A 26268-nucleotide genomic window follows, 5' to 3' on the forward strand; every position below is an offset into this window, starting at 1 on the left:
GTACAGTTCCAGAAGCAAATCATTCTAATATTCAATACAATGTTCTCAATATTCAAAATGTTACTTTAATTTAAATCAAAGTATTCAGTTTTCCAGGGCCCAAATACCAATAACTGTAATGAAGTACATTTGTGAATTTATGATCCTTCTTCTAAAGCACTTGGAATATTTATAGTCAAACCATCACATTTGATCTCAAGAGCATCCTCAGGAGTTAGGCTGGAGAGATATATTATGCAATTGTGAAGCTTGAGAATCTTATATACCAAAGGAATTTTAAGAGCATTTAGTCAGTGGAGAAGTTAGAATAATTCTCCTAATTTTGTAATGTAGCAAACAGTCTTAGGATAGTACCTTGCAAAATAGAGGCCTTTTGTTGTTTATAAAATCTAAATCGCAAAAGTTGACAAGAACTCTAAAGTTTAGTGGAACTAATAAATAGATACATCCATAGATCCGCTGTGTGTGTGTCTTATAAGCAAAAGTTTACAAGTTGAGTTAGGAGTTAAGGTACATAGTATGTGAAGATGCCCCAGAGTCATGCTCATATGATCCTCTTCAGACTTTAGAAACAGCATCGTTTTATTTTTTCATATAGTATTAAAGATAAAATATTAATATTCTAAATTTACATAGTGGCCTAGAGTTGCCTCACCACCAACCCCAAAATATGTTTTCTTTGGCCCACCACAATGACTTTTTTCTTATTAGAGTTTTATAAATGACTATTTACAACATAACTACCATAATATTTTAGTTGCCTTGTGACAATATGATAGATAACATTATTTCTATAGCAGCTTTCTCAGGAGCTATGAATCTTTTTATAGTAAGGCACTGGAAAATAAAATGTGAAGACTATTAAATTTCAGCTTTGGTTTGCTTTCTTTAGAAAAGAGTATGTAAAATGATAATACAGTGTTAAATATACCAGTTCATTCAAGTTTTCAGCATTAACAGTGTATTTTTAATTAGGAAAAAGTCTCAGATGGATATAACTTAAGGAAATAGATTGGAAATATAGAACAAGAGAGTTTAAAGTGGTAGACTTCACTCATTTCAGTTTATATTACCATTTCTAAGTCTGCCTTAAAATCACAATGTAAGGGCTTCCCTGGTGGCGCAGTGGTTGAGAGTCCGCCTGCCGATGCAGGGGATACGGGTTCGTGCCCCGGTCTGGGAGGATCCCACATGCCGCGGAGCGGCTGGGCCCGTGAGCCATGGCCGCTGGGCCTGCGCGTCCGGAGCCTGTGCTCTGCGACGGGAGTGGCCACAACAGTGAGAGGCCCGCGTACCGCAAAAAAAAAAAAAAAAAATCACAATGTAAGTTTGAAAAAGTGCTGATTGAGAGAATTTATTACTAAAAGTGGCTGCATTTTCTCAATAAAAAAATTTAGATATTATAAATTCTTGATCTCTCAATCTAGGGATTATTAATTAAATGGAGCTTAATTATATTTCCATAAGCCTTCTGTTTAAATTTTAAAATAAATAAAAATTGTACCTTGCCATCTAATTATGGCGGCTGAAAATACATAGTAAGCAACATATTAAAAGTGCCCATTTTGAGCAGAGTTCCCTGTGCTATACAGTGGGTCCTTGCTGGTTACCTATTTTAAATATAGCAGTGTGTACATGTCAATCCCAAACTCCCAATCTATCCCTCTGCTCAGCATTCTGTAATAACCTAAATGGGAAAAGAATTTGAAAAAGAACAGATACATGTATAAGTGAATCACTCTGCTGTATACCTGGAACTAACACAACATTGTTAATCAACTAACTATACTTCAATATAAAATAAAAAAATTTTTAAATTTATTTCATCAAAGAGTTGTAGTTTGCATTGTAAGATCTCTCTCATTCCCTGGTTAAAAAAAAAAAGCGCCCATTTATTTTAAATGTAACCTTACTAATGAAAAAGACTACTTGGGACAGATCTTTTGCAAATTATCTAACATTAATACACGTAGCATACGTTAATGTTCCTTCTTCTCCTGGTAACGGAAAATAGCTTATTACAGGACCTGAAACGTTGGATATTTTCTGTAGAGACTTTTATTAACTTTTGATTAAGTGAAAATTACTTCAAAATATCATTTTTAAGTTTTCAAATGCCTCTGTTTTCCCTAAGGTCAATTATGGTAACTGAAAAACAAGATGAAAGGAGAAAAGTTTTGATTAGAGGAGTGAAGTCAAAAGGAACCTGGAGCTGAATGAGGTCTCACCCCAGAGAAACAAGGGATCTGCGTGTGCAATCACTGCTCCTTCCCTCCCATCCTTCCCCAGGTTGTGTGAAAGATTGAGAAAAAAGAGAGAGCAAGAGCTCCTCCGTCTGGAGAGACGTAGAACAGCAGGTGGGGCAGGGGCGGCCCAAGAAAGAGGCTCTTTTGTCTCTCCAGAGAACTGCAGAGCCATCTGTCTGGAAAATTCAGGATGACAGGCCTCGAAGTAGTCTGCAAGTCTCCCTACTGTAGAGCAACGTCTGTTTCCTCCTTTCTTTTTATTACTGTACGATTAATCCATCTTGTTCTTTTTTCTTGTTCTTTAGAAATAATTTAACCTTTTAAGTTCAACTAAAAGAGTGAACTGACAAGTTGAGAATCATTTCTTATTCAAAGAATATAACTTAAAAGTCTCTGGTTCACTTATCAACGTTACGATGAAGAAAAAACACACTAACTTTGCTTTTATGGCTCTCACCTTTAACTACATATTTTGCACACATATATAATGAGCATTTTTATAACATCTAAATCTGAGAATATTAACAAATGTCACTGAAAGACTTAAATAGGTAGGCTCACCAAAAGCAACTTATAGGAGCGGCAAAATCAGTTTCATAAAAAAATTTTTCACAGTTAAATGAAGTATTACTGTCAATACATGAAATGTCCTATAAACCACAGACTTCATCTTTCTTTTTGGGTTTCAGCACATTCTGAAAAACAATCACTAGCATTAGCTTTTTGGTCCACTGCTTAGTGACTTCTATTCAGCAACTTTAGAAACACTTAATAAGCCAGTTTCCAAATGGTGGACTAATATACAAATGTCCTATGAACTTGGCTAACCCACCGAGTCCTGAAAGGGAGCTTGAACAAGGTAGGGCTCTTCACCATCTCCTTGCTAATGGCCTGAGAAAGTCTAAAAGAGCAGAGAACATATATGAAATCAGGAGAACCCATCATTTCTCTTACTTTTAGCACGGTCTCTCCACAAGGAGGGAGAGTATTCTGTTTTCAGGTGAATACTGGACACAATGCAACATTAAAGGGACCAGCAAAACAACCTAGATTAACAAGCCCTGTGTGTGTAGTATCTACTGTTTAGTGCCCCTTCTCCAGGATTAAGAGGATTTCTACAGAATAAAAAGCAGTATAAATTCAACCAGAATTTCACCAGAACTTTTGGAAAAAGTCAAGCTAACAAAAGCAACCAATCACAAAATAAATGACATATCTGCCCTTGACATGCATCAATACTGCAGGAATATATGCATTTCTTCCTTTAAAGACTGAAAATAAGATCATCAGACAACAAAGACAATATATGAGAGATTCTGAGATATGCTTACTATTGTTAATGTTAACTTGTTTAAAGTATTATAAAGTTATAGAAAAAAATTAGAGGATGCTTTCTATTTCTACTCTGGAAACTGTTCAACTATGAAGTACTGTGGTTTAATAACTCTTTTATTCACTTAAATATTTTTTGTGCACCTGCTATATGTGAAGCACTGTGCCAAGCATGGTAAGGAGCACAGAAATGAGAATGACTCTTCCCTTATAGGAACCATCAGCCTAGAAAACAGATGATAAAGATACATTACTACTGTGAAAGGAACACATTGACAAATGTCACAGGAGATTCATGGATAAAATGATAAAGAATTCAGAAGATGAAGGGATTCCTTCTGAATGGGTGGCAGGAGGCGGAGGGTATGGATTGCGGTGCTGAAACGAAAGGCAGAGCAAGAGCTGGAAATAGAGAAAGGAACAGAACGGAAGCTACTGCAGAGATCAAGCTGCAAGAGTTAGCAGCTGATTGGGTACTAGAGGCACGGGGAGGGAGGACGGAAGGACAAAAGCTAAGGATTTGGGGCTGGGAATGTGTGGAGTCAGAAATGTCCGCAGGGAATCCTGATAGCGATGTGGAGGACATGGAAGGGCAGAGCTGGAGATGGAGACTTGGGAATCGGCCACACAGTGCTCACTGCTGAAGCCTATATATTCCCAAGTGAGAAAGGAAGGTCCATTCCTGAAAAGCAGTAACAGGGGAGCAAACAAGAGAGAACTGAAGAACAGTGAAAGGGAAGAAAAGAATAGCTAGAGAATACAATGTTTGAAAGACGAGAAAAAAGTTTCAAGAAGAAAGAGGCAATCAAAAATAGCAAATAGTGCAAAAAGATCAAACACGACAACAATGGAGAAGCCACTGTTTACTGGCTATGAATTGATAAAGCACTTCCAAACAGAAGCACAATGGAGGCTCTTCTTGACCAAACTTCAGTTAGGCTCCTCTAAGCCCATTTCTAAAGGGTTCAACCTTGACCCCTGGCCTTGCCAGGCCTGCGCTGCCCAGTTTTAGCAACAATTCTAAGTCACTTTAGAAAGAATCCCACACCCTTGATACCTGATACCTAATCAAATTCCTCACCCCTGGGGACTTCCCTGGTGGCGCAGTGGTTAAGAATCCGCCTGCCAATGGAGGGGACACAGGTTCGAGCCCTGGTTCGGGAAAACCCCACATGCCACGGAGCAACTAAGCCCGTGCGCCACAACTACTGAGCCTGCGCTCTAGAGCCCATGTTCCACAACGAGAGAAGCCACCATAATGAGAGTACCTCGCACCGCAACGAAAAGTAGCCCCCACTCAACACAAAGAGAGGGCTAGACTAGAGAAAGCCTGTGCACAGTAACGAAGACCCAACACAGCCATAAATAAATAAATTAATTAATTTAAAAAAAAATTCCTCACCCCCGGCCCTTGATATTTGACCACCTGGCCTGCCCTCAGCAAGAATCCTGTTAGGTCAGTTTAACAAGAACTCCCCCTATCCTTGTCTCCTCTTAGTAATTTTCCATCCACTGATCAATCACCCCCCCACCAATCTGCTCCTTGACTATAAATCCCCACTTGTTCTTATATTCGGAGTTAAGCCTGATCTCTCTCTCCTAGTGTGATAGTCTTGACACCTATTGCAATAGTCTTGAAGAAAGTCTTCCTTGTTGTTTCAACAAGTGTCAGAAAAGTTTCTCCTTTCGCAGTTGTCGATCTTTTTTTCACTAGAGATTAATGACATTCACAAATGTCTCATAACCAATAATGATAAAATATGGTGGCTGAGAAGAGAGAGTGTAGAGGAAGAGGGGGGGTGTACACCGAACGCCATTTCAACAAACCTCTGGTAAGAAGAGGGCCACTAATAACTCCGGATGGCATGAGAGGGCTCCAATGCCCTCATACAGAATAGGAAAGCATGGCTGTAATCAGAGGGAAACGATCCAGGATTCAGGGGAGAGGAAGGAACTAAGGATACAAGACAGAGAAAAACGAATTCCCACGCTTACTGTTTTTAATCCTCTTGCATTGTATCTTTTTGGAAACCACCTCAAATTCTTTCTGGAACAATGAGAAGTATTAATAAGTAATAAATAAAATTTTCCTTTTCTTTCCACTTAAAAATATGAATGCTGAAACTGTTGCTTATATCTGCTCTTCTAATGAATATACGAAAACTAATAGGAATGCTCACGTAGCACACAAATTTATTATTATGAGAGAAGGGTTATATTGTTTTTATTTTCTGACCTCTAAAAGGTTAAGTTAGCCATTTTCATACTGAATTCCTATTCAATTCGATTATGTTCGCTACTGTGAGGGTAAAGCACGAACAAACCAAGCTAATTTATGTGCAATTCCTTTGTACTATTGAAATGAAAAGGAACAATAGTTTAATGAAGCGGAATTTGTTATCTAATTATACCAAATAATTTAGAAACATCTGCGGATGCTTAGTAATACTATATTTAAACTTCAAAGAATCTGCTCCCAGAGAGATTTCCATTTTATTCAAGCTTTTGCGAGCTTCCAGTTGGGGATTCCATATTAGAGTATGGAACCAAGGGATAGTATGATGGCCCATTCACCGAATTTTTTTTTAAATGAATGAACAAAAAAATTATGAAAAACAGAGAGTGTGTATCATATGGATTTGGGCCTTAAAATTAACTTCCAAATTGAAGGAATACAGTAGACTACTGTAACATCATACATTCATTGAAACCTTCATCGTTTAGCTATTGAGTGGCTGCATCACAGTGGCAGGTAAGGACAGAAAGGAATCCATAGCTTTCCCATTAAGGAACTTCACCTAATGGGGAAGATAGGACAATATAAACTAACCATTATATCACCACATGAAAAGTGGCAGGGCAGAGACATATATACAGCACTATGGATGCAAAAAGGTGTAACTAACCCACAAAGACCACATAGAAGAGATGACTATTCAAGCTGAGTTTTGCGAGATGCGTAGAGGGGAGTGGGGCAAAGAAGGGCTTGAGCAATGATGCCAAAGCCACGTTGGGTACAATCCCTTCTGGAAACTTCAAGTCCTTCAGCACAGCCTCTGAAGAGGGGATAAGATATGAGGCCAAATAAATAGGTAAGCAGCAGTCCTACCTTTTTTTTTTTTTTTGGCCTCACTGAGTGGCTTGTGGTTGGGATTGAACGCAGGCCACCGCAGTGAAAGCCCGGAATCCTAACCACTAGGCCACCAGGGAACTCCCAGCAGCAGTCCTATCTTGACAGCCTTATATGCCAACTAGGGAATTTGGACTTAATCTTAATGGTGATGGGGACTCGCTGGAGGATTTCAGGTAGGGAAGTGAATTGTTAGACTAATAAATTTCTAAGAGGCAGGTTTGAGTTTCCAATTATGGACACTAATACAATAAGCAAGAATAACCCAAAATAATAAAGGAAGAAAAAAGATAAGTGTTTAAACTGATTCAAGGTTGTTCACAGGATAAGTGTATAGAGTGACAGCCCACTGTTACATGTTTATTCTTCGCTCATTCATTTATTCACTCAATAAACTTGGATTGAGCACCTACTATGTGCCCGCCATTGAGCTCACAGTCCTTGATATACTTTAAGTGTCATGGGGGCTGGGGCTAGATCTGACTATATTCTGGATTACCTCCCAAGAGAGAAGTAAGCCTTGGCCGGTGTATTTTTTACATTTTCAGAGTGCACTAGAAAGTACCAAGTGCCCAGCACTATAAGAAATCTATCTGCTCTTCCCTGTACCTCCCTGAACCAGATCTCTACCAGAGCATTCTCAGACAAAGTCTACAGTGGCATGTGACATATATTTAGCCACACATACAAACAGAAATATTGCAGAACCACTTTTTCAAGTGGGTCAATAGACTTGTGAAAAAAACAGAGAAACTCTGTTGGTATCTTGGATCTTTGCTAACAGTTATCATAATAATATTAGTAACAATATTAGCTACTATGTATCTTCAACCACCGTGTTAAGGGAATTAGCCCCTGTTTACATATAAGGAAAATGAGGCTAGGATTTAGAGCTGACACTTGGCAGAGAAAGGACTAAACGTAGCTCTCTTACTCCAAAATCTAAGCCCTTTCCTCTGCACTTCATGGTATGGAAGTATCCTCCACGAGCTTCCCATCTCACTCAGAGTAAAATCTGAAGTCCTTACCGTGCTTTAAGGTCACGGCCCTACATAATCTGTGACCCCAACACTCCTCCTCCCGCAGGTGTCTCTTTGCCTTCACCTCCTAGCACTTTCCCGGCTCACTCTGCTCCAGCCACGTTGCCCTTCCTCCTGTTTCTCAAAACTGCTGAGCACATCCCTGCCTTAAAGCCTGTTCCACGAGGTGATTCCCCATTTTCACAGGCCTCTTTCCCTTACTTCCTTCTAGTCTCTGCTCAAAATCCACCTTTGCTGTGAGGCCTTCCCTGACCACTCTGCTGCATAGCTAGCCCCATCCTCCTCACCCTGCTTCATTTTTCTTCACAGCATTAGCCCCCTGGCACATTATACATTTTTCTCTGTCACCATTCACTGCATATATAAGTTCCTTGAGGACAGGAACTAATATATACCTCGCACATATTAGGCCCTCAATTCATCAAACAGATGAGTAAACGAATCACTAAATAGGAAAACACACCCCAGGCTACAGAGCTACTCCTTAGGAAAATTATGAAAGAGTAGGCTTCTTGTTTCTGCTTCCTTCTCCCACTCTATCATCCACTCCTTCCCCCTCACCCCAGATGTCCTGAGCTTTTATACTGCTTTGCTTATTACACCACCACCTACAACACAGGTCCCTCTTAGTAATGCCCCCCACTCCAAACAAAAACTTCCACAACTTTCTTTTCTCTTACAGTGTAGCTCCCTTGGTCAAAACACTTGTTTGTCTTACTACTTTAAGATCTTCAGTCCATAAATTAAAATCATTCTTCCATGCTATATGAAGATAAGTATCTATATTTAGCATGTTATTCTTTACAGGTAATACGCTAAAAAATCATGCTTTAATTTTAATATAATGGTGTAAAATTCATTCGCCATAAAAGGCCTACAGGGGAACTATTTCAGTCAGGCAGATGTTTACGTAACCCTCAAATGCACATCTACCCACATACCTGTTGTCTGTCCCACCTATTACAAGCTACTTCAAATCCAAAAATCATCTCTGACAAAGTAATCTCACAGCCATTAAGGAGCTGAAAAACAACATTCTGTATAAAAAGTACAAGACAGAAAGAATAAAGGCTGAAGCTATGTGTTAATCGCAGAAATGGGAAAATCAGGAAAGATTAGCAGTTTAAAGAGGACGCATTCCGTTTCTGAAATGTCAAGTTTGTGGTCATAAAAATCTATTCCAGTGGAGATAATGTTTCTTGGACAACATCCTTTTTCTGCTTGCTTTACACCGTGAAATATACAAGGTCCAATGAAATCCAAAGGTAAAAAGTCCGAGTGGAAAGGGAAAGGAATCACTTTTAGCACAGCTGGATGAAACACAATGAGGTGGCCCCACGCCACCAAGCTGCCGGCGGCAGGCCTGGCCTGACTCATCTTCCCTTCTCCCCCAGACTACTCCATTGTCTGGCAGTTAAGTCTTTCCAAGAAGTGCTTGCTTTTCTAAATTTAAAACAACCATTCAAAACAGGTAGGGGTATCTTAACGTACCAATTTTTAAGTTTGTTTTTTGTTCCTTGGGGAATAAAAGAAAAAAAAAACTTTCTAAAAACATGGAGAGTTCTAAAGCTTCCTGTATGTAAAACCACTCTTTTAAAAATAGTATTTTCGGAATGAAGTTTTTTCTATTTGCAATCCATGGTGTCTGGCTCTTTTAATCTAACGGTTTGGCGTCAGACATTATTTTATGGTTTTGAATATAATATAGAAAGTTACAAGAGAAGCATTAATTCAATTTGGCAGGTATCTTTTGACTGCCTAATGTGTGCAAGATTCTGTGCAAAAGAAGATGCTGGAACAAAAGTGATCAGCTTATATCCTGAACAAATTAGCTGTTACTCAATAACAATAAATTAAAAATAAATAAAAATAAAAATAGTATTTTGTTTTTACAGTTTAAGTGAAATAAATTTTCCTTCTATTCAATCTGATTTCCTACCCTCCCCCCATGATTTTATTAATAATCTTATATTGAGATGAAATCACATACCATAAAATTCACCCTTTTAGAGTACACAAAGCAGTGGTTTTAGTATATTCACAAAGTACTCATCCTGCTTTTTAAATATAAGAAGCTAAATTAGGAATGTATATTTGTAACTTTATTTTGTCAGACATGATTCTTTTTTTAATATGTTTTCAGTATAAAATATGGTTACATCATTCTGCTTTCTTAGTTTTTCCTACTCTGTTTTTTAAGTACAGTAGGATAATATTAATAAATAAAAAAATCAAAGTTTATGGGAATCATTTTCTATGTAAGAATGACTTATGACCGGTAATTGGTTGTTAAGGCCAGACTCAAGAATTTGTCTTTCATCGGGTTTGCAAAGCAAGTTCAGTGACTTCATTTAGATTATATATTGCAGATAAAAAGTTCTTTAAAGGTGCTGTTACTGATACTTTATAAGAGTGAGAAAAAGAAAACATCAATTACCCATATCAAAGGATATTATCATTACTAGAGGGACTTTTGAGAAAAGCTGCACACACACGCCAGCCCCAGCAAGGAACTCTGTGTCACAGCTGCTCTCAAGATGACCCAAACTGGGCTTCCCTGGTGGCACTGTGGTTGAGAGTCCGCCTGCCAATGCAGGGGACACGGGTTCGTGCCCCGGTCCGGGAAGATCCCACATTCTGCAGAGTGGCTGGGCCCGTGAGCTATGGCCACTGAGCCTGCGCGTCCGGAGCCTGTGCTCCGCAACGGGAGAGGTCACAACAGTGAGAGGCCCACGTACCACAAAAAAAAAAAAAAAAAAAAAAAAGATGAACCAAACTGTTAATACTTAAGTCAAATCAATCTGGTGAAAAACATATAGCTTACTGTCCTTATGTCATTCCTTCAGAACTATTATTATATGACATATAAAGCACAACCAAACAGTATTTTTCTGCCTAACTAATTATCTTATGATTGCTTTAGATTAGTCTAAAACATGTATTCTCAATGGGGGTAAGACTGCCCTCAAGGGAGCAAAACTTTGCTTCTGGGAGTCAAAAAACTTTACTCTATTCATGCATAAAGCAGACAAACATACAGTCCATAAACAGAGTCTCATGGAGAGAACAATTAAGAAAAAATGTCTAAAAGTCTTCTTACAGAGGGTGATTTTTTAAAAAAAAGGTTGAAAAATACTGATCTAAAAGAAACTGAAACTCTTCTTGACAAATATGTCAAATGTTTGTAATTACGCATATCACTATCTTCAAAGATTAGAATGCTTATAGGATGGTTATTTGCAGGGACAGATGTGCCTCAAAAAACTGCATAACCAACATTCCTCTTACACTGTACACAGATGATGACTATCAGAGGTATAACAACTATAATTCTTTTATCTCTCTTACATAGTACCAAGTCTGCAAACATTAAAAGAAAAAATTTTAAGCTGAGATGTTAACTTTTTGACACCAGTTAAAGAAGGAATATGCACAAGTACTTAAATAAGGATGGTGATTTTAATGACAGCTGAAAAGATGAAACATTCTAAAAAAAGTAGCTGGGCTCTCACCATTGGAGCACTCTGCTGCTTAGGTAACTCCCTCTCATATTCCTTGATGAGCAATGTCTGAAAAATTAAAATGTCAGCAGAGAGTGTATTCAAGTGGGAGTTTCCTATAAAATTAGCTTTTTGTCAAATAAATCGTACTGAAAATATACAGCTGTCTTTTTAAAAATACATTTTAATGTCAGGACAGTAATGGAAATCAGAACATTTCCTAACTGTACCACAAAGAATACTCCATTCCCATTTAACTGCTCCAAAGGATCTCTGCCAAGATGCCCATAGGCAGGTGTGTCAGGATAGTGAAAGATGCCAAAAAGAGCAGCATAATGAAAGGTTTCCATGGCAGTAGAAGAGTGTGAGGAAAGAATGTAACAAATTACAGTGTAATCCTAAATACTAGAAGTGATCTATGGCAGTGATGAGGGTGAATAAATGGTAAGAAGAAAAAAAGGGGGGGAGCAGGGGCAATGTCAGAGCCAATTCTACCCAGGTGGAGAAGAGAGTTATTCAGGTTTAGCTAGCCTAGCTGAAGTGCAACTGAGTTCCCAATCTCATCAGTTGGCCGGGCTATAAACCAGAGCTCCGTTTAGCTATAAATGACAGAAATTCCTGCCAAGGGATGACCCGACAGGATGCTTTTTCTCAGTTCTGGCAATGGTTACTTTGGGGAGGCTTAGGTAGAAACTCTATGGAGCTCTGACCTTGATGGCTGAAAAGTCACACCTGTCTAGTTTCTTGTTCCTACCTTCTCTTCACCAGCTCTTAGAACTTTATTTCATTGTTCCTCAGTTCTAGGTTGATTATTAAGAAGGGATATGAGATACTTCTGACTAAGACGAATTAGTTAAATAGTAATATCTAAAATAAAATCTGTTTCTTCTAACCCTTGGGGACTGCTCTATTCAAAAAGCTATTTTGAACTGGGCAAGTTTGAGCAAATCTAGTATTTATCATTAATATAATAGTCCTTAAACTTGAATGTGCCTTAGAATCACAGAGGAGTTCCTTTAAAATCCCCTTCCTCTAAAAATGCAGATTCATACTCACTTCAGCAGCACATATACTAAAATTGGAACGACACAGAGATGTTCATTGCTGCTCTATTTACAATAGCCAGGACATGGAAGCAACCTAAGTGTCCATCGACAGATGAATGGATAAAGAAGATGTGGCACATATATACAATGGAGTATTACTCGGCCATAAAAAGAAAAGAAACGGAGTTATTTGTAGGGAGGTGGATGGACCTAGAGTGTGTCATACAGAGTGAAGTAAGTCAGAGAAAAACAAATACCGTATGCTAACACATATATATGGAATCTAAAAAAAAAAAGTTATGAAGAACCTAGGGGCAGGACAGGAATAAAGACGCAGACGTAGAGAATGGACTTGAGGACATGGGGAGGGGGAAGGGTAAGCTGGGATGAAGTGAGAGAGTGGCATGGACTTATATACACTACCAGATGTAAAAATAGATAGCTAGTGGGAAGCAGCTGCATAGCACAGGGAGATCAGCTCAGTGCCTTGTGACCACCTAGAGGGGTGGGACAGGGAGGGAGGGAGGGAGGGAGACACAAGAGGGAAGAGATATGGGGATATATGTATATGTATAGCTGATTCACTTTGTTATACAGCAGAAACTAATACACCATTGTAAAGCAATTGTATTCCAATAAAGATGTTAAAATAAATTAAAAAATGAATAAAAATAATAAAAATAAAAATGCAGATTCCGTGGGTCTCTGGGCAAAGGAATCTACATTTTTAACCGACATCTCAGATGACTGATGAGTAGTGTGCAGCCACACTCTTGAGATCAACTGCTGCTCTATCATTACTGAGAAAATAGCCTCTGCACACAGATATACTTTGCTTTACAACAGAGGAATGTTCTTAAAAATTGTAACCAAATTGGATTTTGCAAACTAAATTCTATATTCCCACAAGATGACTTTAAAATTTTAAAGATATTTTATTCATCCTGAGGGGTGGGAGTGGTTTCTTATACCTTCTTCTAGAGGTCAAATTCCATGCTCTTCCATTCCTCACCTCTACCTCAGTAGTTAAAGATTTAATAATTTAGGAATCCATTTAAAAGAGCCTCATCACATACTCCATGTCTCCCCAATTTATCTGTTTTATTCATCGAGAATGCCAGTCTTTTAAAAATCATTGATTCGTAAATCTTATCTTTGAAAACAAACCTTGAAAATGCAGACTCTCTTTAGGAAGGAAAGTCAAAAATAGTTTTAAAGAGAATTTACTGCAGTAGATTTTACTACTATGTATTAGCTACAACAATGTAAGATAAATTCTTCTTCAAAAGAAAATATCAACTATGAGTAAAGCCATCATTTTTAACTTCTATACCAAAAAAAAGTCCACACTTAAGGAAATGCTTCTACTAAGTAATGCATATTTGATACAAGGTATTGAAAAACAAGAGATTTTTATTATTTCTTTCAGAGAAAGAAGAAACATTTTTAAAACACTCATGGAGAACCACCAAATAAGAAATGTCATTTCTAGTACTGTGGGTATTTGGGCAAAGTAAGCATAGTCCCAGACTGAAGATAGAGAGACTATGTCCTAGGCTCAGTTTTGCCACAAAAGGGCCATGTGACCTTGGGAAATAACCTCTCTGGGTCTAAATTTAATTTGAAAAATAAGATTGTTAACTAAAAGTAATTCTTTAATTTCAGCAGATTAACTCACTCTGAAGTATTTACATCAAAAAGCATTGTGGTATGTGATGCCTATAAAGTGCTTGATCAAATGACATTATTAAAATGTAACTGGAAACTTGATATTGTGAGTAACTCACTAAGACTGTCCTTGTAGCTATCAGGTACATATCACTGGACTTTTCTCCTTTGAAAAACTGAATACTTTGATCATCTAAATTTTCACATATTGAGTTTCACATATTGAGCTTTAAAGCAAGGTACGTAAGTACCACAGTCTCTTTCTGTAAAAGAAAATAAAGTATTTTTTCAGTCCTTCTTTCCAACCCATTGTCATTACAGACTCTGGGGAAAAACAAAACAAAACAAAAAAACCTGTAAGTCTTAACCACTGAAATAATGTTACAGTAATTACACCACAGAAATAACACTTTCGTAAAATACTCAAAGATATTCACCTGAGACTACTTATCTTCAATACCAACTTTCTTCTGTCTACTCTATTTGTTAGAGCAACATTTTCAATTTTAGCAAATATTAAAATAAATTCACCACTCATTCTTGTTTCCAAAGGAATATACCGAGTCCAAAAAATTCCCCCCAAATCCAACAGGAATCAACACAGGCATCTGACAATTCCAGGGAGGTTGGGATGCACAGACATCTTGTTCAAAATGAATAAACTTTCCAGGACCTTTATTTACCGACTTGAGAAACATAGGTTTGGAAACAACCAGCTAACTTCGCTCCCAAGTTGGCATCTTAGAGAATCCTCCGTTTACAAAACACCCAGGACCTCAGAGCCTCCCTGCCCAGAATTGGCAAGGGGAGCACACGCCCATCGGCCCTGCCTGGAGAGGAAACAATGGGAGAGGCGCGAGGGAGCGAGCCCGGCGCCCCGAGCGGCCCAAGTCCGCGGCCCCGGCCCGCGCCCGACACCGCCTGCGGCGTCCCGGCCCCAGGCGCCCCGGCCCCCGCCCCCGAGCCCCGCGGCGCGGCCCACCTGCGGCGGCGCGGCCAAAGGGCTGCACTTACCAAACAGGGTCAGGGCCATTGTAAAGGCGCTTGGCAACTGCTCGCCGCCGCCCGCCGGTCCACGCGCTCCTCCCAGGCCGGCCGGAGATCACCGCATCGGCGCGATGCGCTCACACCTCGGAGGGAACGGGGAGTCGGAGGGGCGTGGTGGGGGCGCTGGCGCGCGAGGAGGCTGCAGGCCGGGAGGCAGGGCACAGCTGCAAGAAAAAGTTATTTACGCGTTATTGTCAGGCGCACCCGGACAAGGGGGGACCCGCTAGCCCTCGGCGAGCCGGCACTTGTCGCTGCCATCTGTGCACTACGCGGAGCGCGCGCGGGCGCCGGTACCTGCGAGGCGGGGAGGCTTGGCCGCGGCGCAATGGCAGGAGGAGAGGCGGCGCCGCAGTGGCGGCTGCGGCGGCGGCGGCGGCGGGGAGAGGAGCAGTCTCGCAGAGCCCCCGGCGGGGCGCGCTCACTCTACATCCCGCGGCCTCGCAGACGCCATCTTGCGATAGCGTCTCCCACTGGATCTGCCGCCGCGCCTCCTCCCGTCTCCCCCTAGGGCGGCGTAGCCCCGTGCGTTCCCATGGCAACGGGCGCGCGCGGGCGCCGGGGGCGCGCGCCCCTCCTGCCCCGGGCCGCTGGGAGCCGCCTGGGCCGCCCGGGAGGCGGCCTCCTGGAGCCAGGGAGGGGCGGGGCAGTGTGCGTTTTAGCTGAAATCCCCGGTTATTTCTGGAATGGGATTTGTGGAGGCGCAGAGAGGAGCTGTTACTCGAAAGAAGAGTCGCTGGAGGATGCTCCGTGAACACAAGGACCCAGCCAGGGTCATCTGGGGATCGGGTTCGTTTGAGGATATATCTCTCCCCCGGCGCCTCCGGGGTTAACGGAGAGTCTGGAGCCCTTGACGTGAAGCTATAGGACTCCGGGAAGGGAGCCTAGAGTCGAACAGAAGCACTGAATGTTGCTTTCCTCTCCATTTGGACTTAGGAGTCACTAAGAGTAGTTCTGGTCAGATTGTCGTCGGTTAAAAAGCATCTGGGAATACCTAAAATCATTTGTTATAAGTACTTAAACCTAATTTTCTTCTTTTTACTTTACACCGCTTTGATATTGCCTCAGGAAAAAAATCCACATTTCTCGCCGATTGGCACTTCTTTACCACAAAAGATTGTTCCCCTGAGCTTTTTGCATTTATCTGGTAATCACTGGCAACATCACTCTTTCTGTGATGTTCTCTGATCGCCTCTGTCCTTGCCTTAATTAACGAGAAGCCATATAACGCCTTGAGATTATCAGCCAAAAGATGTTACTGAAAAGCTCGGTTATGATGGTTTTTGTCGTTTTCATTTAATGGATTCAAAAATTCAGTATTCCCTAGTTGCTATGATTGTTTCCTGGGGGGTTTTGTTTTGCTTTTGTTTTTATTTTTAACCCTCCTTTTTTCTTGTTTCTCTGCTTAGGGATTTGATACTATTTCAACATCTAATCATGTAGATTTTCTCTTTGGTTCTCATTTCTTCCTGGCTGCATCTTTCCTCTTTCAGTTCCTCAGGTTCCCTAATGTCCTTTTCCTCTTCTCTCTACTTTTCAACTAATTCTTTTAAGACTATTATATCAATATCTCCTATTTAATTTATCTTGAGGATCAAAATCGTTATAAAAATGAAAATTACTACTTCAAGTAGAACCACAGTTAATTCATCATCCTTTCACAGCAGATTCAAAGATCAGAAGAAAAAGAAAAGCAGGTTGGAAGGAGGAGCCAGCCTTTTGTTTCACGTCAGTTACCTCAAGAGAAAAAGAAATAGTAAAATAATTCAACATCAGTGGGCAAATATTTAAGATGCTATATGTCTGAAATTGTCTGATGTAGTAAAAGGGCTCTCCTTTAGCCACTAATATCAGAATAAATCTTGAAATCCCCAGAATTTTAAATCTTTAATGAAAAGGACTCGATTTTGAACAGGCTTTCTGCTCGTGAAAAATTACAAACACACAGCTCATGAAGATAAATGAGACACTCAAGAAAGCTTTGTGGGACAGACTTTAGAACCGTGTAAAGATTGCTGGTGATCTGCTCACAACTAGATAAAGCAAAAACTAAAAACACCATTTACTCTCTCAATCAGAGGTCCCCAAACTTTTGGGTACCTAATTTCCCTTTGAGGGTCAATGAAAATACTGTCTCTCTTCCTAGAAAAATGTTTACGTGTATACATACAGCCACCAAAATTTTTTCACACAATTTCAGGGGGATTATAGACTATTCAGGGACCTTAGGTTAGCCTCCAGATATCCTTTTTGATCTAGGAAAGTTTTTGCCTTTATAGTTAATTTTTTTAAATTCCCCTTTCATACAGAAGCATGGAATTTTGAACAGAAAGGGACCAAACCCCCCAATATACAGATAAGGAATCTGAGGGTGCAGTGGTCAAAAGAGTTTCCCAAATGTGTACACCTATATAGTGGCAGAACTAATAGGAAAATCTTAGGCATCTGGTGTTCTCCCTGACCACCTCTCCCACTCTCCACCCCCCACCTATTTACAGGGTACATGGTTTGAATTTAAAAAGAAAAATCTGTTTTGTATTAGAAGCAGAGTTGCAAGGGGTGTGTTTGTTCCTCAACCATTTTACATGTTTGGGTCTTCTTGTAGTTTGAGAAGTTGAATTTTGTCCAAAAGAATCTTCCTTCATGTGCTCTTCAACTCCCAACTATGTGCCCAATCAGGCTAAGAGGCACTTTTCTCCCTCTTTGTTAAGCTCTCTTTGAGAGGTAACAGAGCATCAAGGTTTTTTTTTTTTTTTTTTTTGAGCATCAAGGTTTTGATGCTACAGCTCAGCTTGTTGGTAATTCTCTCTATGCTTTGGAGAGATATCCTAGGGGTGAGTCAGAGGGGAATTAACAGTCCTGTGCTCAGATTTAGCCTCCCATTGTACAGCCAAGCTTTGGCAGGACCACCTTTGCACTCACTAGTTAAGGCTGATCACAGCTGAATCCTAGTGACAGTCTCAGCTTGGGCTCAGGTGGGGACCATCTTCCCCTCCCCTTCCTCTTTTCCGTACAAGGCTTATCACCCCCACACCCAGCACACACACACACACACACACACACACACACACACACCCCAAGATGTTTTTAGGATACTGTACTATTTAAAACCATACAGCTGAATGTTGCCGTGTTTCCCTTTTTAAGCATCTAGCTTTCCACAAGTCATTCTTTCAATTGACTTCCTAATGGTTTTATCCTCTAACAAAATGCTTTCTATACTTGATCAAAGTGCTATGTCTTGAAAATAGTATTCATTTTTATAATATTGTATTATCCAATGAGGAATAGAGTGTGTTTTTTTTCTCACTTAGCTGGAAATTAAGGAGTAGGCTTTCTGCTACAGATTCAATGTAAGGAAGGGTGTTAACCACTTGGGGGTGATTATTATGGGTGGTGCCTTAGACTGTTTATTAACAGGGCAAAAAATGAATTGACTTTTCAAAACATTTATGTTTCCATTCCAAGATTTAATTTTGTGCTTAAAATGTAAGCACCTAGAAGGGCCAGATTTGTCTGCTCTGTTGCTAAATAGTTGTTCAATTTTCAGACCTATGTTATACTCTTTTTGGTTCTTATCTTCCTCATTTGAAAAATAAAAGAATGGGACTAAGTTATCTCTAATGTTCCTTTTAGGTTTGGCTGTCATTCTATGACATTTTTTTTTTTTTTTTTTTTTTTTTTTTTTTTTTTTTTTTTTGTGGTATGCGGGCCTCTCACTGTTGTGGCCTCTCCCGTTGCGGAGCACAGGCTCCGGACGCGCAGGCTCAGCAGCCATGGCTCACGGGCCCAGCCGCTCCGCGGCATATGGGATCCTCCCAGACCGGGGCACGAACCCGTATCCCCTGCATCGGCAGGCGGACTCTCAACCACTGCGCCACCAGGGAGGCCCCATTCTATGACATTTTAAAAATATATAAATCAACTGGATTATGGATAAAACAGAAGAAGACTTTTTTATTTGAATATTCAATATATTTCAGTGTTGGTATATCTAGTGAATTTAAGCATCCTATGTTACAGTTTCATAAATACCTAGTATGACTAAGAAGTTATATTTTATTAAAACACTGATACTGTGGTTTCATCTGCACTATGTTATACTGATGTTATATTTATTGTACAGAGAGCAACCTTTTTTTCAGGTTTAACAAGATTAAAATTAAGAAGATGCACCAAACAATCCATTTCAAATCTACTAAAAACGGTTTCTCATTTTTATTTAAGTTTTGTTGACTAAGCAGAACTTAGACAACCCTTGAAAATTTTTTTCTACATTTTAAACTAATGACTTATCACAAGTGTTTTGGGTTTTCTTTTTGTTACTCATTTAGCTTCATTCCCATTGGTAAACATTGATTTGTTCCTCAGTTTTGAATGAAACAGAAATTAATTAGGCAGTTGCTGCCTCACAATAACTAGTTAAAATTATAGCACTTTATCATGTCAACACAGCTTTAAGCCCTAGGAATACCAGTGTTATTAGCACAGTTCCCAAAATAGTGCAGAAGGTTTACTGTTGAAAAAAATCAGAGTGTATTTCTGCTGTGATAGAAAATTCTTCTATTCCTCCTCAGTTATACAGATTAAGGTTTAAATTATTTATTTAAAATATTCACTATAGGGACTAACCTGGCGGTCCGGTGGTTAAGACTCCAAGCTTCCACTACAGGGGGTACGGGTTCCATCCTTGGTCAGGGAACTAAGATCCCACGTGCCATGAGCCATGGCCAAAAAATTTAAAAAATAAAAAATACAATATTCACAATATGTGACATTCTCTCCTATGTTTATGTTACCAGTTGAAGTATTTATTTCCATAGCGTGGATTCATTTAGAGTAGATTTGGTCTGTTTTTAATAATGTTTTCCTTAAACACTTAATCTGGATGAATTCCCCCCCCCTTTTTATCTGAGGCTTACCTGATGTTTGCATGGAATTTCATGATTCATAAACAGCACTTTCACTGGACAAGGCCATCTGCTTTGTAACAGAGGGAGCATTTACTCTGAATTTAAGGATTTAGACCATGAAGCTATTTAGGGAAAAAAAAGAATATTTATGTCATAAGCTGTAAAATTGGCCTTTGAGCTTAGATAATTCAACTTAATGTTTACGAGAGTTAATTGTGTTCTACTGACCACCAGAGGGTGTCTAAATTTTATCCATAAGAGTAATTTTGGATCTTAGAAATGAAGTAAAATTTGAAAAATACATAAGGATCCTTATGAATTGAAAACTTTTTCAGTTCCCCTCCATAGTGCTTCTTATAGTAGCAGAAGATAATCCCACCAAAATTATGCTAAAAGGGGAGGTGGCTATTGGCCGGTGGGGCACGAGTTTGGAATTGCATATTACTGAAGAGTTGCACATTACAGAACAGTGTTTGCCCAGTCTTCATTATATCACTTCCAATGTTGTAGAAGGGCCGTGTGTGTGTGTTTGTGTGTGTGTGTGTGTAGGGGTATGAAGAGAGAGGAAATTGAAATTCAAAAGCAGAATGAAAAGGTTTTCTATCCCTGACCCAGGGTAATGGATTTCTTGTTAATTGCTCAGCTTGAAGAGGAAATTTTAGTTCAGTAGGTGATAGGACCACAGATATGACTATGAACCCTAGGTTAGAATTTTCTGAAAGCCACTGGTCCTATTTTTTAAATTTTGTGGTAGAATTTATTTTGACAGATCAAAGTGACCACTGGTTTCAAGTGATCAGGAAAAAAGAAAGGGTAAAAGAGGTCTGTTTTTAATTTGTTTTGAAAACACGTTTAAAAGAATACTTATTTCCTGGTAAATAGTATAGCAGAGCTTTTGGAAATTTTTTTATGGGTTTAAAATCAAATACGTTTTCCAAAACACACCAGATAAAAAGTACAGCAATTATGGCTCCTCTCAAGTAAAAGTTTTTGTTCTGAACTATAATCATGTTATGGTACTTTAAGCCAGCATTTCCATTTGTGTGTATTTTTCTGAGGTCACCAGGCATAACTAATGCACAGTGTAGCTAAAAGTCTATTTGACTTGAGCAGTTGGATTTCTGCCAGATTTTGTTTTCAAGGGGGTATAAGAAGATTCGGCTACAAATCAAATATCCCTAACATGGCCATGGTTTTTCGGGTTAATGTGGGTGTCCACAGTAAGATGACTTATTCAAGTTGATTACATTGTGAGTTATAAATCAGCAAAATAGCTATGAACTCTGGGTGAGAATTACACAATCTCTAATTGAATAACAGAGCTGAAAAAGAGGGAAGTGTACTTCCATGATTAAAAACAGTCTGGGCTCAAACCTTGTCTACCCCTGCGATGGATTTTTCGCAAAGCTCCTTTGTATGCTATTGTAAAATAGGACTTGTATTAAACATTTAAGACAAGGTACTGATGGGAATTTATCCATCCATCCTTCATCCAATCAACAAATATTTACTGAGTACTTGTGATATACCAGGCATTATGCTAGATTCCAGCAAAGGAGTCAACAATGTATCAAACATGTATCCAGATCTTTAAAAATTTGCAGCCCCTGGGGATGAGTCATAAATGGGACAGTGACAGGGCCACAAGAGGTGTACAGATAAAATATCGTGGGAGTTCAGAAGAGAGAAAGATTATTTCCAGCTGATGTGATAGATGAAGTCTTCATGAGGAATGAAGCTTTGAGGTATGGACAGGAATTAGGCAACCAGAAGAAAGAAAGGGAGAGGTGAGGTTTAGATAAGAGGAAAGAGGTAGGCAATCATAAGAGAAGAATGGCAGGCAGGACAGTTTAGCTGTAGCAAGGACTCACGGGAGAAGAGGCTAGGGACATATGTAGAAGGCCAAGCTGTTGCACTGATGCTTATTATGTTATCTGAACCCTGCCAGCTTTTTACAAGAACTTAAGGCAACAAGAAGTTTAAATGCATCATGTAAAACTCTGGTCTCAATTTTTTTTTTTTTTTTTTTACACTTTTTGGTCACGCTGCATGGCATGTGGGATCAGAATCTTAATTCCTCAACCAGGGATGGAACCCGTGCCCCCTGCAGTGGAAGCATGGAATCTTAACCGCTGGACCATCAGGGAAGTCCCCGGTCTCAAATTTTTTATTGCCTTATTTTCCAGTAACAAATTGAGTACCCACCAATATGTGTGTGTGTGTGTGTGTGTGTGTGATATTGCTGTAAGCTTACAACTTAAGGCATAATAGCACAATATACCCTTAAGGTGAGGTTTATCATTAATGATATAAATCCATATTTTAAAGGCTTTTTGAGGGACTTCCCTGGTGGTGCAGTGGTTAAGAATCCGCCTGCCAGTGCAGGGGACACAGGTTTGAACCCTGGTCCAGGAGGATCCCACATGCCACAGAGCAACTAAGCCCGTGCGCCACAACTACTGAGCCTGCACTCTAGAGCCCACGAGCCACAACTACGGGGCCTATGCTCCGAAACTACTGAAGCCCGCGTGCTCTAGGGCCCGCGTGCCACAACTACTGAGCCCATGTACCAAGACTACTGAAGCCCACGTGCCTAGAGCCCGTGCTCTGCAGCAAGAGAAGCCACTGCAACGAGAAGCCTGCTCACCGCAATGAAGAGTAGCCCCTGCTCGCTGCAACTAGAGAAAGCCTGCACGCAGCAATGAAGACCCAATGCAGCCAAAAATAAAAATTAAAAATAAATAAAGTCTTTTCGATAATTTCTGATTTTTTGGTCAACTTCCAGTCAGATCTTACTATGTCATCATTATTTTACTTATGGCTGACAAAGGGCTTGCACCAAGTATAGGAGTCATGTAGGTTCTGGCATTTATTTTATGTTTACTTGTGTTAGTATTGTTAGTATGATTTTCAGAGCATGGTTTCTTTGAAAGGATTTTTTAAGACAGCTGTCCCCTTGGTAAAGATTAGTTTAGTTAAAAAGCATATAACAAACCCATAAATCCAATTAACTTGGTCACGTAAATAGTAGTAAGTTGCAATGAGCCAAATGAGAAAAGATGAGTCAACTGCATTGTCAACCCTACCTCATCATGGAACTCCCTTTCCTCCCTCAGGATAACTTGCACATAATGCATGTGATATGGGGTTTTCCAACATCCAAACTGAGTAAGGGAATCTGTGTTATTCTGTGCATAAAATACTAATAAACCTTAATTTTCTCCTCATTTAGAAAAATAATAACTGTACGTAGAAGTTCTACTTTTTCTTTCCACGAGACAATGGAAGTCTTGCATATCCCTTGGGGTATGCACACTCTACTTTGGAGATTGCTGGTATAGATACTGGGAAACCAGGGCAAATATCTGTGCAGTGGTATGGTCAGTGCTGACCTTCAGAAGGATGAACCTGAGATCTGTGTGTAGAATAGGTTGAAGACAGAGAGAGGAGAGTGGCTCCTATTTCAAGCTCTACCCACCTGATATTGCAATTGTCAATTCCAACTTCTAAGATTTCTGGTCTCAACTTTGAGTGAGCCTAGCTTTCAACAAGTTCCAGGAGCTATCACTCAAAACCCATAATATCCAGGGGAAATGAGGCTGAACTTTAGAGAGTTAGGCCTCAGAGAGAGGCCTTAGAGAACAGAGAGAGAACACTAGCCATAAAAAGATGAAAGACTAGCACTAGAGTGGACCCTTCCACAACTAAGAAACTAAGCATGGTAGAAGAAAGAGTTTTTAAATATTTTGTTTACTCTTGATAATGAGTGGAAGCATAGCCTTATAAAACACGTAGCTTATGAAACACTGAATTTGACTGAATCCAGAGTTGAGGGTGGGGAATTGTCATCTTCTACCTCTCTAGAAGTTTTCCAATATCACAGTACAGTTAGAAAGATCTGGCTTCCAATCTTGGCTTCACCTCTCACTACCTCTGTGATTGGGGCAGGTTAAAATCTTTTTGGACTTTAGTTTCCTCCTCTGTAAAATAGAGGTACTCTCTGTATCGCTTCATTTGTAACCTTTTGGTTGCAATTAGCAGAAAACCACTCAAATTGCTTAAACAAAGGGAATTTACTGGTTCTGCGATGTAAAAACACAGAGTCAGGGTGAGTTTCAGGAAAGGCTTATCCAGCAATGCAAAAAATGGCCCCAAGGACCTAGTTTCTCCATTTCTCCAGTCACTATCTTCACACCACACAGGGTTTCCCCACTCATGGTATCTTCAGACTCTCCCCTTGTAGCGAAATGGCTTCAGAGGTTCTAAACATCACATAGCCCTACCTCTCCAGTCAAGGGAAGAGAGAGTCTTACACAAGTCCTGGAATATCTTGCTCTCATTGTCCTGAACTGGGATATGTGCCCATCCATGAATCATTGCTGTGGCCAGGGAGAGAGGGTGAGTGCAGCTAATCACAGGTAACCTGAACCTGAGTGGATTAGTCTTCCCAAACCTCACGGCTGAGGTGAGTTCCCCAAAGAAAAACCAGTATATAATTTGGAGGAGGGAGAAGGGGCTGGGCAAGGGACTCACACACAAGTAACTCACACACATATGCCTTTTAGAGTCATTCTGAGGATTAAATAAAGCATAGAGTGGACATTCAACAAATATGGCTTTTCATCCTCTTTCCATGAGGATTATTTTCATCAGTATTCAGTAAAAGCCAAATAGTCTCTGAAGGTAGGGCCCCAAGTCCTGTACTAACAAGTCTTCTTCTTACTAAGTCTCTTCTCAAATGTCAGAGCAATGCCCAACTCTTTTAACCTCTTAGATATTTCCTTCCCAGACTATCTACAGTCATGGTGGCATCAACTGACACAACTTGTAGGAGAAAAAAATTGCAATCAATTGTTTTGTAAAGTGTGTTTGTCTACTATGCAATGCCAACCAAACAGTTGGATTTTTTCATCAAATCAGCCATTTGTTTTATCATTATATTTTTCAGTTTCAAAATAATTTGTCTCTTTCAAAATATATAATTGACTCAAGGTAAGGAAAATTATTTTCTTTATGTTTTAGGATTTCCAGTTGAGCCTCAACTGGGATCCCAAGTCTGGCTGTGTGTGATGAACCAGGAGGCTTTACAGGTACATACTTCCATAAACAATACTCAGGGGTGGGTAAGTGCTAATTATGTTAATAACTGGCTAATAATGATAAAGCTTATAAGATGAATATATTCCAGGACCCCAAATGGCCTAGTCTCTGCATAGAGTTGTATTCCAAGAAAACATCCATCTGGCAAAAGCAAGGCAAAAGCAAGTTAAAAGGAACTGTAATCTTGCATTTCACAAAGAATATTACAGGATATCCACCTTATACTGCACAGGAACACTTCTTAAAACCCCGTTTCCTCTTTTTCTGTCACAGCCCACAGCTGTTCTAGAGCCAAGCACTCACAAACCTCCCAAATTCTCTCCCACTCCTCAGTCTCCATGGCCTTCCTGTGCTCTCCCCTATTCCTATTTTCTATTATACAATTTGATCTCTCTGGTTTCTGTTTATTTTCTTAACCTTCAACTGGTACCTAAATTCTTCACTATACAGGGAATCCAGGAACTGGCCCAGCAAGCAAGAATCTACTTCCCTGCCCTCTTGCCTTTTAGTTCTAGTCTTTCTCTGCTCATTATCTTGATTCTGCACCACAAAAAAGGATAGAAATCTGGCCTTTTCATTAAAAGAGGAGATGGCAAGACAAAATTCTAATAAATTTCATCCCCAGCTTAAAATGAGTACCAGGAACTGTGTGAAATACTTTTGCATACATTTTCTCATTTGAACCTCACAGAAACCACGTGGGATAGATCTTGGAATCCAGGACTCCCAGTTCAGAACTCCAATGCTTGGGTAACTGGAACACCTTTCTCTATAAAAAGTTCTAGCCACAGACACATTTTGATTATTGGCATATTAATAAACATTGGTATAGTTTGCCCATTGAGGACCCTTTATTGTAAAATTCTCCTAAAAATTAGCCTAAACAAATATTTTGCTATTAAAAAAATTGAGTTTAGAGTTGAGGTTCCAATTAGAAATTAAACATTTATCCATTTGATAAAATATTGATAATAATAAGGTACCAGGAGCTCAGATATACAAAGAGATGAAATCCAACTAATAAAGCAAACAACCTGTATTAACAAAACATCTGTTATGAACTCAGTATTTTGCAAAGTGTTTTTTGATATGTGTTTAATATGTATTAGGGGCAGACTAAATAAAAGAAATATTATTGAATTAGAGTGGGGTTAAATTTTTTAAATGCTGGAGGTGGGTGAACTTGTAGTTCTTGTCATCAAATCTCTGTGGGGAGACAGATGGCTAAGCAGGAGAGAGAGGAAGAGGA

General features: G+C 39.7%; 1 protein-coding gene across 1 annotated transcript in view; it reads right to left on the reverse strand.

The window, feature by feature from the left end:
* Nucleotides 1-24289, reverse strand: part of CHN1 (chimerin 1) — a gene marked incomplete at both ends in the record, with an annotated part of 196456 nt that extends 172167 nt beyond the window's left edge. Inside the window, 7 exons of the mRNA XM_079710705.1 lie at nucleotides 6485-6632; nucleotides 8690-8785; nucleotides 11261-11317; nucleotides 14879-14971; nucleotides 15093-15173; nucleotides 15279-15890; nucleotides 24233-24289. Coding sequence (XP_079566831.1) covers nucleotides 6485-6632; nucleotides 8690-8785; nucleotides 11261-11317; nucleotides 14879-14971; nucleotides 15093-15173; nucleotides 15279-15890; nucleotides 24233-24289 — 1144 coding nt within the window. The remainder of the gene's footprint in view (nucleotides 1-6484; nucleotides 6633-8689; nucleotides 8786-11260; nucleotides 11318-14878; nucleotides 14972-15092; nucleotides 15174-15278; nucleotides 15891-24232) is intronic.
* Between the last annotated feature and the right edge of the window lie 1979 nt (nucleotides 24290-26268).

The sequence above is a fragment of the Hyperoodon ampullatus genome (genome assembly GCF_949752795.1).
Source record: "Hyperoodon ampullatus genome assembly, chromosome: 8".
Lineage (NCBI taxonomy): Eukaryota > Metazoa > Chordata > Mammalia > Artiodactyla > Ziphiidae > Hyperoodon > Hyperoodon ampullatus.